This window comes from Rhincodon typus, chromosome 21, assembly GCF_021869965.1.
Source record: "Rhincodon typus isolate 14 chromosome 21, sRhiTyp1.1, whole genome shotgun sequence".
NCBI lineage: Eukaryota > Metazoa > Chordata > Chondrichthyes > Orectolobiformes > Rhincodontidae > Rhincodon > Rhincodon typus.
Genome location: NC_063352.1, coordinates 4,784,183 through 4,798,201, shown reverse-complemented (window position 1 = coordinate 4,798,201; position 14,019 = coordinate 4,784,183). Strand labels below are relative to the sequence as shown.

The 14,019-nt window shown below is 39.5% G+C and overlaps 1 protein-coding gene across 3 annotated transcripts in view; it reads left to right on the top strand.

The window, feature by feature from the left end:
• The window catches only part of cpped1 (calcineurin-like phosphoesterase domain containing 1), a 157,293-nt gene extending 144,428 nt beyond the window's left edge, over positions 1–12,865 (top strand). For all 3 annotated transcript variants that reach the window (XM_048609854.1, XM_048609857.1, XM_048609856.1), the window contains one exon: positions 12,229–12,865. In XM_048609854.1, coding sequence (XP_048465811.1) covers positions 12,229–12,482 — 254 coding nt within the window. In that variant the 3' untranslated portion in view covers positions 12,483–12,865. The remainder of the gene's footprint in view (positions 1–12,228) is intronic.
• Positions 12,866–14,019: the final 1,154 nt, after the last annotated feature.

Below are 14,019 nucleotides of genomic sequence, written 5' to 3'. Positions count from 1 at the left end.
CCTTGTCTCTAACACCATGGCTCTTATCTTATTTAGCAGCCTCCTGTGTGGCAGCTTGTCAGAGGCATTCTGGAAATTTAAAAAGATCACATCCATTGGCTCTCCTTTTTTTCTAAAAGAATAAGGGGTCGCGCATTTAAGTCAGATAAGGAGGAATTTCTTCTCTCAGAAGATCATGAATCTGTGTTATTCTTTATTCCAAAAGGTCTGTCTACGTCAGGTCATTGAGTATATTCAAGGCTGAAATACACAGATTTTTAATTGGTAAATGAATTCGGGGTTATGAGGAAAAGGCAGAAAAGTAGAATTAAGGATTAACAGATCAGCTATGATCTTATTGAATGGTGGAGCAGACTCAATGGGCTGAATGGCTTGCTTATGCTCCTACATCGTATGGTTTTATACTGCAACCTCAGAATGCCTGAGTCAGTTTGTGCTCGTGGTAATTCTGAAGTCGCAGTGAGGTTCAGAATGGCAGTTTATGCTCACATACCCTGGCAATATCTGGATCAGTAAATTCTAAGGCTGGCTACAAGAATTTGTATTTACATGGCAGCTTTAATGTACTAAAACATCCTACTATGGCCACACAGGCGTGTAATCAAGTTTTGATGCATATTGTCCGTGTTTTTATGTACCACCTGACAGACACTGAGAGAAACCGAAAGAACTGCGGATGCTGTAAATCAGGAACAAATACAGAAGTTGCTAGAAAAGCTCAGCAGGTCTGGCAGCATTTGTGAAGAAAAATCACAGTTAATGTTTCGGGTCCAGAAGTTCTGAGGAAGGATCACCGGACCCGAAACATTAACTCTGACTTTTTTCTTCACAGATGCTGCCAGACTTGCTGATCTTTTCCAGACACTGAGAAAACATTTATACAATTGAAACATCAGCAGTTCTTCTCAAAGGTGTGATTAAAATCTGCTATTTATATCCCCTTTTTGTATGAAGCAAACCAGCAATCAGTGTCTGTAATATTTATGACATGGACCTGAGCAAGATTGGAGCTCAGAAAAATCCAGTGGTAGTGTTGGCTTGGTGGTACACACTGTTAGTGAACAGCTGGAGTTATTCTTGTGAAGAAGTACTGGAGTGCGATTTTGGAGTCCCTTGATATTAACACACAGGATAGGAAGGTGATCAACCAAGATGGAAGCAGTCATTGAGGCAGTTTGTGACAGAGGGCTCTTGAGATGGAACTGTGGAATCTCGTGGCTTTATTCTCTTATTGAAGTCCCCTGGATCTCACACTTCTTCTACTTTAAAAATAAAAGTTATTGGTCCATTTCCAGATCATAACAGAAACTTGAAGGTCTGTTCCAGGATTGTCATGGTATGGAGGTGCCGGTGTTGGACTGGGGTGGACAAGGTCAGAAATCACATGACACCAGGTTATAGTCCAATAGGTTTATTTGAAAACACAAGCTTTCGGAGTCTCGCTTTTTCTTCACCTGATATTTAATAAACATTTTAATCTCCTGTTGAAACTTTGTGGCCAGTAAACCCAAGGCCTTTCTGTGGAATGATGATCAACGTCAGTGACATTTCAAAGCTAAGGATAAATTAGGTTGTACAACATTTGCTTTTTATCTGACTGTGCAACCAGAGGTACCACTGAAAAATGCAGCGACATATCATGTATCCACCCTGACTCCCCATTCATTTCTCCATGATAAGAATGGAATATTAAAAACATTAGGTTGCTGCAGCTCTTGTTCAGAGTAGTTTTCTAATCAGCCTGTTCAGAGATGTTATTAGGTACCTCTGGAACAAGTGGGACTTGAGAATCTGAGCTACATGGCTCCTACCACTGTACCACAAAAGCCCTGAAAGGTTATGTCTCCATTGTTCTATATGACCATAGGGCTCCTCTCTCATTAGAGAGAGCCGAATGGTGGTGGTTTAAACTGAGGGTTACCACACCTCAAGCAAGAGGAAGTGTTACGATGGCGAGTCCTTCATGGCAGCTCTTGTTCAGAACCTGTGTGTTCATTGATTCTTACGCCTTGCTCCATGTAAACATTTCAGATATCGAAGATTTATATATCATTTGTTTTATTTTGTATAGCATAGTAGACTGGTTATATGTTTTAAGCAATCATGCATCTAATTCAAAGTAACTGAATAATAAATATGTATTTATGAAACATTTACAGTTGTACTCTCTTTAGCAAAGTAGCATGACAATTATAATGAATCTTTACTGGTGTTTGAGGGGAAAGCATATAAAAGGATATTTTATATAAAAATAAGCTAGCTGACTTCATTTCACTTCTCCATATAAATGCAACGTGGATAACGTCTGTTCTGGCCATGAGTGAGCTGAGAATTCCCGCATCCTACAAAATCAGATGTGGAGGTGCCGTTGTCGGACTGGGTTGGGCAAAGTCAGAAGTCACATGACACCAGGCTATAATCCAACAGGTTTATTTGAAACCACAAGCTTTCAGAGCGCTGCTCCTTCATCAGGTGAAGTGGAGGTAAGCACACAGGCACAGAATTTATAGGCAGAGAGATAATGGCAAGATAATTCCAGGTAATTAAGTGTGACAAAAGATAAGTACAAATAGTGTGAGTGGAGTGTCTGTAAGCTGAATAACACGTCTTTACAGCTGATCAGAACATTATGGTGGGGTTATATGTAACGTGACATGAACCCAAGATCATGGTTGAGGCCATCCTCATAGGTACGGAATTTGGCCAACAGCTTCAGCTCGGCGATTCTGCGTTGTTGTGTATCTTGAAGGCTGCCTTGGAGGACGCTTACCCGAAGATTGGAGGCTGAATGCCCTTGACCGCTGAAGTGTTCCCTGACTGGGAGGGAACACCCCTGCCTGGCGATTGTTGCACAGTGTCTGTTCGTCTGCTGTCATAGCATCTGCATGGTGTCGCCAATATATCATGCCTTGGGGCATCCTTTCCTACAACGCATGATGTAGACAACGTTGGCCTAGTCACGTGAGTACATACAGTGTATGTGTCCCACATGTGATAGTAGGGTCTGTGTCAGTGATCTGACCTGTCTTGCAGAGGTTGCCACGGCAGGGTTGTGTAGTGTTGTGGTTGCTATTTTCCTGAAACTAATTAGTTTGTATCGTTTTGGATTACTTGTTACTTTGGTTAGACCCTCGTCATGTGACTGTCATACCTATCATGTTTTTCCAGCTATTTGGTTTGTCTCTTGTCATCATCTTATTTTTGACTTTTTGTAATTATCTCTCTGCCTTAATTAATCGGATCGTAAGTCATCCCTTCACTTGCTGTTCAGCTGGTGACACTTTACACACACCATTTACACTTTTGATCACCTGCAAAGACTTGTCATTCAGCCTGTCAACACTCCACTCACACTATTTGTACTTATCTTTTGTCACGCTTAATTACCTGGAATTATCTTGCCATTATCTCTCTGCCTATAAATTCTGTGCCTGTGCACTTACCTCCACTTCACTTGATGAAAGGGCTGCACTCCAAAAGCTTGTGATTTCAAATAAACCTGTTGGACTATAACCTGGTGTCATGTGACTTCTGACTTTACAAAATCAGATGTTTGGCTTAAGTATCATGAACTTCTGAACTAAAGGTAAGGAAGTAGAATTTATGGAACTTTTATTTTGAAGGAACTGCCCAGGTACCTGTTTTGGGCTTAATGATGTAGGAGGAAATAGCAAAGAAATTGTATACAAATGAAAAAGGGAAGATCTATGGTAAATTTATGCACATGATCCCAGGGTCACCAGACTTTATGGAAGTAATTGTTAACTAGAAGAGAATCATGAAGCAAAGGACATTATAACCTTATGGGAAAGTTTGTCCAGATACAATTCATTGTAAGTGGGTTAAGTGGAAAATATTAGCATAAAGTACCTACCTATATATATGTAGTAAAACCATTACAATAATTAGCTCTCAAAAATGCTAAGTTGATATAAATTATATCCCATCAATCTTCAGAATGTATTTCACATGCAACATACATTAAAAATTAATTTGGTGAAGGATTAAAATTAGTTAAAGAGGTAATGAGATGTGTTTAACGATAGGTTACGTCCCTTAGTGTAAGCACTAATTAGTTTCTTGTTGTGGAGATGGGATTAGAATGTTTGGGTTTTAAATATTCATTTTATAGGAAAAATAATCCCAGTAATTACAATTGAGGTCACCCCTACAAAACATGAGGAATATTTTATGGAAATTATGCCATGACACGCAACATAAAATATTTAACAGCAAATATAACATGAGGGCAGATATTGATGGAGAAACTGAGCAGGACTGGCAGCATTTGTGGAGTGAAACCAGAGTTAACATTCCAAGTCCAGTGACCCTTCTTCAGAACTCAAAACATTAATTCTGAGAATGCATTTTTCTTTTAAATTATCAGAGTCTTTACTTAGACCCCTCTTCAAAATGTTGTTCATTAGTTATTGATCTTTATATCATTTTATTCTAAATTATATTGGTGCACATAGCTTTCATCATTGCCACTATAGATATTATTGTGTCTAGCTTTCATGGCACAACTGTGAGAATGACTACTTATTATGTTGAATGACTGTATAAGGTGACTAAATACCATAAAATGTCATCAAGCTGAATAAATAGAAATTTCAAATGACGTTACCACAGTACTGCCTTGAATGACACTGAACTGCAGAAAGTTTCAAAATTCAAATTGTTCAATAAAATTCTGTTAAAATTTTCATTCTGCATTGATTCTATTATTTTGTTCTAGTGATTACGAATTGTTTACTTAATGATCCTCATAAACTACATTCAGGATGGATATATAGATATGTACATTAGGCACAAAATAAACAGATAAACTACTTTTTGTAAACCATCTGAAATATTTTGGTCAAATTATTTTTCTCAGTACATCAAAGCAAAAAGGAGAGTTCAAGTAAATTGCAAAATTTAATAATCAATACTGGAATTTTTTAAAAAAGAAAACTAAATTTAGGAATACTTTTTTTTTGTTGTGAAATAATTAAATTTGATATTTATCTAAGGGAAATGATCTGTAGTTCCCTTGGTTGGAATTGTTGATGAGGGAGGCTAGCATCAAATATGAGAAGCAAATTAATGCCAAACAATCTTTGCACTGACCCATGAATTTTCCATCTCCAATTTAACTCATGCACCTCACTTTCTTTGCTAATGGCACATTGTTTTCCATTAATATCTTAATAGTTCCATGATTTGTCTGTGACAGCTTGATAGATATTTTTCCACTGTGGTTAACTTGCTGATTTTTGGATTCTATTTGTTTGTTCACTCCTTGTTTTTTCGTAACCGACAAGTCAACTGAATGTCCTCAGAACACCTGCTAATTGGCCTGTTATGTCTCTCTGTATTTTCGATGGTATCATTCCTCATTTGCTGCTGTATGAGTTTATGATGATCTTGATTCACTCAGTCAAAAATTTTCAAGGTAATATAAAACTTTGACTTAAAGATGAACAATTGTGTGTTGGCTATCATTGGCAGGGGAGTTGAGTGTAAGAGCCACGAGGTTAAGTTGCAGCTGTATAAAACCCTGGTTAGACCACACTTGGAATATTGTGTTGAGTTCTGGTCACCTCATCGTAGGAAGGATATGGAGCTTTCGAGAGTGTGCAGAGGAGATTTACCAGGATGCTACCTGGACTGAAGGGCAGGTCTTATGAGGAAAGGTTGAGGGAGCTAGGGCTTTTCTCATTGGAGTGAAGAAAGATGAGAAGTGACTTGATAGAGGTGTGCAAGATGATGAGAGGCATAGATAGAGTGGATAGCCAGAGACTTTTTCCCAGGGCGGAAATGACTGTTATGAGGGGGCACAATTTTGAGGTGATTGGAGGAAGGTATAGGGGAGATGTCAGAGGTAGGTTCTTTACACAGAGAGTGGTGGGTGCGTGGAATGCGCTGCTGGCAGTGGTAGTGGAGTCAGATACATTAGGGACATTTAACCGACTCTTGGATAGGCACATGGATGATAGTAAAATGTAGGGTATGCAAGGTAGTTTGATCTTAGAGTAGGATAATAGGTCGGCACAACATCGTGGGCCGAAGGGCCTGTACTGTGCTGTACTGTCCTATGTTCTCTGTTTAATCCGTCTGCTACTCCTCCATTCCTCAAAGAAATGGCCTACACCTGTTTATGAAAGGCTGGATACAATACAGAAGCATAACTGCCAACATACTCATTCCCAATTGAATAAAGTTAATTACTTCACCACAGGATGGATGAGATGTCAGCATTTAAAACAGTGGTGGCCAATAAGGTTAAATGTGTGAATGAGCATTTTACATTTTAAAACTTAGAGCAGCTAAGTAAATTGCTGAGAAGAATAACTATGGTACAACAGGTGCCACATTATAAACCAGGTTAATAATGAATTTGGAAATTGACCCCTGGATAAAATACAGAAAGGGTTCCCCCCCACCCCCCGCAAATCAACTGAGCTTTTTCTTGCACTTGAATGGCAGCAATAGAGAAGATTCTCTGTCCCGTTTTTCCCATCCATGTTTCTACTTTGCGACATCATCTGAAAGCAGTGTTAGCCAGTGACACCTAGCTCCATTCACCACCAGCTTCCTTGCCTTCTCCATTGTCTCTAAATAAGCAAACTGTTTGTCCAATGGTTAATACTGGATGAGCAGAAATTCAGTCCAATTAAAAAGCGAGTAAGCCAAAGGCATTGTCCTTTGTCCTTATCCTACTGACTCATTCTGTTTATAAGACCATAAGACATGGGAGCAGAGTTAGACTGTCCAGACCAGTGGGGAGGTGATGGCCCTGTGGTGTTATTGCTGGACTGTTAATCTAGAGACCCAGATAACGTTCTGGGGACCTGGGTTCAAATCTCACTGCGGCAGATGGTGGAATTTGAATTCAATAAAAAATCATCTGGAATTAGGAGTCTAATAATGACCATGTATCTGTTCTCAATTGTCCTTTAGGGAAGGAAACTGCCATCCTTACCTGGTCTCGCCTACATGTGACTCCAGACTCACAGCAATGTGGTTGACTGTTAACTGCGACATTATAAACCAGGTTAATAATGAATTTTGAATTCGGGATGGGCAATAAATGCTGCCTAGGCATTGACACCCTCATCCCATGAATCCCCAAAAAAAAAATCAAGTCTTTCCCACCATTTGATCATTGCTGATGTTTCTCAAGTCTATTCTCCCTGGAAATGATTTTGTGACGAAGCTAAACTCATCACAACCTTGAGATGAGTTTCCTACCACATATTCATGTCATCACCACCCAATTCTTTGCCTTCCTGAACTCATCTGTGCTGAAATGTGAGGTGCTGCATTTTGGAAAGGCAAATCAGGGCAGGACTTGCACTCCCCGGGACCTTACCATTAAGTGTATTTCTGAACAAAGAGACCTTGGAGTGTAGGTTCATTGTTCCTTGAAAGGAGAGTTGCAGGTGGACAGGATAGTGAAGAAGGTGTTTGATATGCTTGCCTTTATTGGTCAGTGCATTGAGCATAGGAATTGGGAGGTCATATTGCAGCTGGACAGGACATTGGTTAGGCCACTTTTGGAATACTGCATTTAATTCTGGTGTCCCTGCTATAGGAGGGATTTGGTGAAACTTGAAATAGTTCAGAAAGAATTTACAAGGATGTTGCCAGGGTTGGAGAGTTTGAGCTATAGCAAGAGGCTGGATAGGCTGGGGCGGTTTTCCCTATGGTGTCGGGGGCTGAGGGTTGACATTATAGAAGTTTATAAAATCATGAGGGGCGTGAATAGGGTGAATAACCAAGGTCTTTTCCCTTGGTTAGCAGAATCCAATACTAGAGCGCATAGGTTTAAGGTGAGAGGGGAGAGATTTAAAAGGGACCTAAGGATGGTGCATGTATGGAATAAGCTGCCAGAGAAAGTGGTGGAGGCCGATACAATTACATTAAAGAGGCATCTGGTTGGATATATTAATAGGAAGGGTTTAGAGAGATATGCTGGAGAAAGGGACTAGATTAATTTAGGATATCGGCATGGACAAGTTGGACCGAATGGTCTGTTTCCATGCTGTACAGCTCTATGATTCTCTGGAACACTAATTCATTCCTTCGTTACCTTTTGTCTTGACCATTCCGACACACCTGTCTGGTCTGCTATATTCTACCCTCTGTATGATGCCATCCAGAGTTGTACCTAATGTGCTGTTATTACACAAAGTTCCATCTCCCCCTCAATTTCGCCTGTGTGTTCACTGGCCTGCACTGGCTTCTGATAAGCAACCTTTTGACTTTATAGGAACAAGTGTAGGCCATCAGTCCCTCAAGCCTGTTCTGCCATTCAGTGAGATGACTGCTGATCTGTGGCCTAACTCCATAGATCTGCCTTTTGCCTATATCCCTTAGGTATGTTTTTGTTCAGCAAAGCTGAATCTCATATTTAAAACTGGCCGATCATCTAGCATCAATTGTCATTTGTGGAAGAGAATTCCAAAGTTCTACCATTCTTTGAGTGTAAAAGTTCTTCCTAACATCTTTACTGAAAGGCTTGGCCCTAATTTTTAGACCATGTCTCTTAGTTGTAGAATATCCAACCAGTGGTGGTAGTTTATCTTTATCCACCCTGTCTGCTCCGTCAATATCTTGAAGACTTCAATTGGATCATCCCTTAACCTTCTGAATTCTAGAAAAAACAGGCCTAATTTGTATAACTTCTCCCCATAACTTAATCCCTGAAGTTTAAAGTTTTGGCAAAGATCTGTAGCTTGGGTTGTGGGTAAGGTTGTTGACTTGCTTGCCAAGCTGGCTTGCTCTCATTCATGTTCAGTCCACGTAATAGGCCAGCTTTCTCAGTTTCTGAGAGTTGTCTGCTGGATAGGTTTCTTATCCATGTGTCCGGTTTGTTGTTGTCCTTGTCTTTGTGGTCGATCAGTTTGGTGAGTTTCTCCTGTAGCTTGCATCTCTTCTTAGTTTTGGTCTTGTGTTGATTGATGGTGATGGCCTGTTCTAGGGTTGTATTCCACTGCTGGTCCGTAGTGTTTAGATACTGTGATTTTTGGTGCGATATTTCCTGTTCGTAGCTGTGGAGTCAGTTATGGACATCGTTAATCGTTGCTCATAGCATTCTGCATCCAGTCTGTTCAGCTATTTTATGTCTGTGGGTCATTGAGTGGAGGTTTGTACTTCAGGCTGCGGGGCAGTACCTGGTCCTTTAGGCATTCGTGGAGAGTTAAGTTGTTCACAGGTAGAGCTCAGTCGGTTGGCGAAGGTTTCCCATTGTTGGGCAATTTTTAGCATGTTACGCCCATAGGTGTTTAAAGTTTTGGCAAAGATCCATAGCTCGGGTTGTGTGTGAGGTTGTTGACTTGTTCGCCGAGCCGGCTTGTTCTCATTCATGAATGAGAACAAGTCAGCTCGGCGAGCAGGTCAACAACCTAATCCCTGAAGTCCTGATATCATTCTTGTAAACCTATATTGTACTCCCTCCAATTTCCTTCCTAAGGTGTGATGCCCAGATCTGCTCACAGTACTCTAAGTGGGGTCTAACCAAGGTTTTGTATGGCTGCAATTATACTTTAAACTTTCATCCTTATTTTCAGTTTAGAGTAACAATTTACTTGCACACCATGCTGCACTCCATCCTGTGTTCAAATTCATCATTGAAATGTAACTGTTTAATGTGGTCCCTTTCCTCAACAGATTAATTGAGAAATCCACTGAGTAGTTCTTTACTACTTTCTACCTGCATTGGTCCATACACTCATTGTATGCTGTAGTGCTATAAGGTATAAACACACCAAAGTGTCCTACAGGATCATTCCTTACTGTGTATTGTGCATAGTCATGAATATGCCCAAGGACCACAAAGATATATATTCTACCTCAAATTATACAGGGGAAGGTAGCTGTGTCATGCTACCAATATGCAGTGGCAACATGATTGTTATCGTCCACTGGCACAATCCTACTGTCAAGCCAAAAGTTCATTCTGTCTAGTGCACAGCTAAACAGCATGGATTATGAATTTCATTACTGGTGCAATGCCAGGTACATAGTTTGTACATCCTAATAGGTAATGATTGTTCAAACAACAACATGTCTCTTAGTCTGCAATAGGCAAACTACTGACTATACTCAAATAGCCCCTGCATGCAAAAGTCAGAGCAATATGCAGTGAAGATTCAAAATATATTATTACTGTTTGGGAATTTGGATTCTAAAATGGAGAAATTATTTATAGCTTTAATAATTATTTGTATGTATTGTTTATCTTAAGAAGGCAAAGACAGACTTTCTTCTGTTTTTGGATTCCAAGAGTGGTACCAGGTTGTCCAGAGAATTGTTTACATTTAAATGACGTTTTAAAACCCCTAAGGTAAATAGTTCAGTTCATAGGTAGAGAATGGTAAAAGAAAAAGAAAATACTGTTGCCTAGTGACCGGAGTCCAGTATTACAGAAAGACAGAACCATCCAGAAAATCAGGCAGACTGTGCAAGTTCAGTAAAAGCAGAGGCGATGTTAGTTTAGCAGTCTCCAAAACATTCTGCAGAAAATGACCCGGTATCTTAAAAGTCTGTCAGAGAAAATCTCTAGAAACAGAAAACTGAAAGACAAGATTTCATGGATCTCATGTTAAGAAGTGAGCTGTGTGAGCAGTTTGTTTCAGGGTGTCAGAAAGAAACATAAGTAGAAGAAAACATGAATTTAGAACTTTAATAAAATGAGATAAACAACAGTCGTGCCAACTGAACAAGAACCTTTTGAAGTGGAGACAGACTGATCCTTTACTGAGGTTTGAATAATTGCAAGGTTTTTGTTGAGTGTAAAAGGGTAGAAACTTTATTTCTGATATTTTTAACAAGACTGTTTCAACAAGTTTTTGTATAGTAAAGTTTTATGTTCTTTTGTTAAAAGTACATCAGCAGAATCTTGTGAATATGTTCAGTGACTGACCACCATCGGAAATAAATAGGAAAAATAAAACTTGCAGTCAATCAATTCAAGTTTCTCTCTAGGATCTGACTTGTCCAGTATTATCATCAGCTGTGGAATCTAACAATTATGCCTAAAGTTGAATGTGATTTCACAATTAATGAATTATCCTGAGTTAGCTATGAATTACTCTGGCAACAAGTTTCAGATGATCAGTAGGCTTGCAATGTGGCTCACTTACTATGGCTAGAAGCTGCATATATTCATACACAGAAACCTGTCCCCTGCAAGCAGAAAGGACATGTTCAGACATTGTACCTTTTTTGAATTAAACAAAAGCATAAGGAACAGCAGCTCCCTGGTGCATTCTCCATGGCAACAGCTCAGCCTATCAGAAAATCCAGCACTGTGTGCAAATTTAGTCAAAACAAAGAGATGCTGTCAGGTTAGCAGTCTCCAAAACAGTCTGCAAGAAAGAAGTTCTGTCTCCCTTAAAGGTCAGTAAGAGCAAAGTTCTAGAAACAGAAAAGTGCAGATGAAGAGTACAAGGAGCTCATGTTAAGAAGTGAGCTGTATGGCTAACTGACCAACCAATTAGACCTCTTTTTCCATTCAGTATATATTATTGTTTCCTTTTATTTTGACATTCTTGTGTCTATTCTGGTAAGTGCAACACTAATGGCTTAAACAAGACTTTTTAAAATATAAGTTGTTGTTGAGGCCTGGCAGCAATCCATCCTTGTGCTGTCTTTGACAGCAAACTTTAAAGAAAAAACATCAAATAGTAATGGCTGTTGTTTTGTGTTTTGTAATATCACAGTCTAGAACCTTGTAGTCAGCAGCTGGCAGAAACAACTGGGTAGTATTTGGGACGTCCCATCAATTTAGTCAGCTTTCCCAAGGTCCCAGCACAGACACACCTATCAGTAGTGAGCCTTGGTTCACTGTTTTTAAAATCACAAGAAAGCATGTTACGGAAAAGAATGTGACCTGTGCCCTGTTTAAAAAAAGTCCCAAGTTAAATTCACTGCATTGAAAAGTATTTTCCACCAGTTCCTCTCAATCTTTGAATCTGCACAACAGTTCCAACATTGATTATACTCAGTGAAATTCAATCAAGCATCGTGGTGTAATAAATAGAATTACAAACATGTATTTTATAGATTTTAAATCCATTCTTGGGCTTCAAAAAGCGAAATTATTTGTGTGGCTGATGTAGAAACTGAACATCATCAAGTATTTTAGCACAGGCATGGCTGTCAAAAGAAACTGAATGGAGAAGACTGAAATGCATTGATGATGTTGTTATGCTGACTAAACATTTTCACTCATTCCAGGTGTAAAGGCAATCTTTTCGGGCCACTACCATCGGAATGCTGGTGGCAAGTTTAACAATCTGGACATGGTGGTGACTTCAGCTATAGGCTGCCAACTGGGAGAGGACAAGCATGGTGTACGGGTGGTGGTGGTGACAGAGGACAAGATCCATCACAAGTATATCAGTTTGGATGAACTCAGTGACCTTACAGTCAAGGAAGTGATTTCAGACCATCTCGAAGTAAATGATGAGAGCCCCTGTCTTTTTCATTAATAACGGTGAGAAAAGGCTGTTGAATCAGTGTACACAAGGACCATCGCAAGATGAGCAGCATTTTTGGGTAAATTTGCATATCTGTTGAACTGAATCCTGTAACTACACAGTGAAATGCCCAGAAAGATTATTTCTGCTGTATTAACTGGGAGCACCAATATATGTGAATTTTTCCAAATCAGCTGCACATTTTTCCGTATATTTAGGTAAATATCCAATGCAGTTACACACATAATCTTGAGACTTCAATTACACTCTTTTTGCTTCCATCTGTGACAACGTTCTACCAGCTGTCATCACTTTAATCCATGATCTGTATTCAAGCTGTACACAATCTGTACACGTTGAAATAAATGAAATAATAAAGGCAATGTAAACAAGAATACCGAATGCACTTTCCTTAATTAACAAAAAATCGCAATAAGGATTTTGTTTTTGAAATGTTCAGAGCTGAGATAATTAACAATTATAGCAACAGCTTTTTCTATGTAAGGCACAGTTTGCAGGATTCCACCTATGGCGAATTTTAATTATCACTTCAGAAGCTTGCCGATAGGCAGGACCTCAGGCAGACACTTCGGTGTGTGTCCGACCAGGGTGTTAATTAGGTGTCACTGTGTTAACAAGACAGCTTGGGCCCATCAGTAATTTTCATTCTCGTCAATAATACAAAGATTAAGCATTGTAGAGAACTTCACAATCTGCAAGCTATCCTATTCATTGAAAATTGGTGGGTATCTAGGATTAAGATCAGCACAGCTTTCAAAATTGAAATGGCTTTGATGACGGTTATTTCGAAGTAATTAGAACTTTTTGCATTGAAAGCACAATGCAAAATTGACAATAAAGCAAAATGATAATTTTTCATAACAGACTAACTCGGTCTTTAGTTCAATTTAATTTTATTATCAAAAGGAACATAAGTTTAAGGGAAGGTGACGGCCTAGTAGTATTACCACTGGACTATTGATGCTGAAAATCAGATAATGTTCTGGGGAATTGGGTTCGCATTCTGCCATGGCAGATGGTGGAATTTGAATTCAATAAAAAAATGTCAGGGATTAAGAGCCTGTCGATGACCATTAAACCATTGTCGTTTGTCAGAAAATCCCATCCATTTCACTAATGTCATTAAGGGAACCAAATCTGCCATCCTTACCTGGTCTGGCCTATATGTGATTCCAGACCCACGGCAATGTGGTTGACTCTTAACTGCCCTCTGAAATGGCCAAGCAAGTCACTCAGTTGTACCAGTTGCTACAAAGTCTCAAAAAAATGAAATAAGAAAGAAATGCCAGATAGATCACTTCGCACTGAAAAGACAACGGCAGAAGCAGACCAGTCAACCCTGCAAAGTCCTTCTTACTAACATTTGCGGGATAGTGCTAAAGAAGGGAGAGCTGTCTCACAGACTAGTCAAGCAACAACCTGACATTGTCTGTAAGGATATGTCCTGTCCCACCAGCAAGACAGACCCAGCATAGGTGGCGGTACAGTGGTATACAGTCAGGAGGGAGTTGCCCTAGGCTCCGGACCA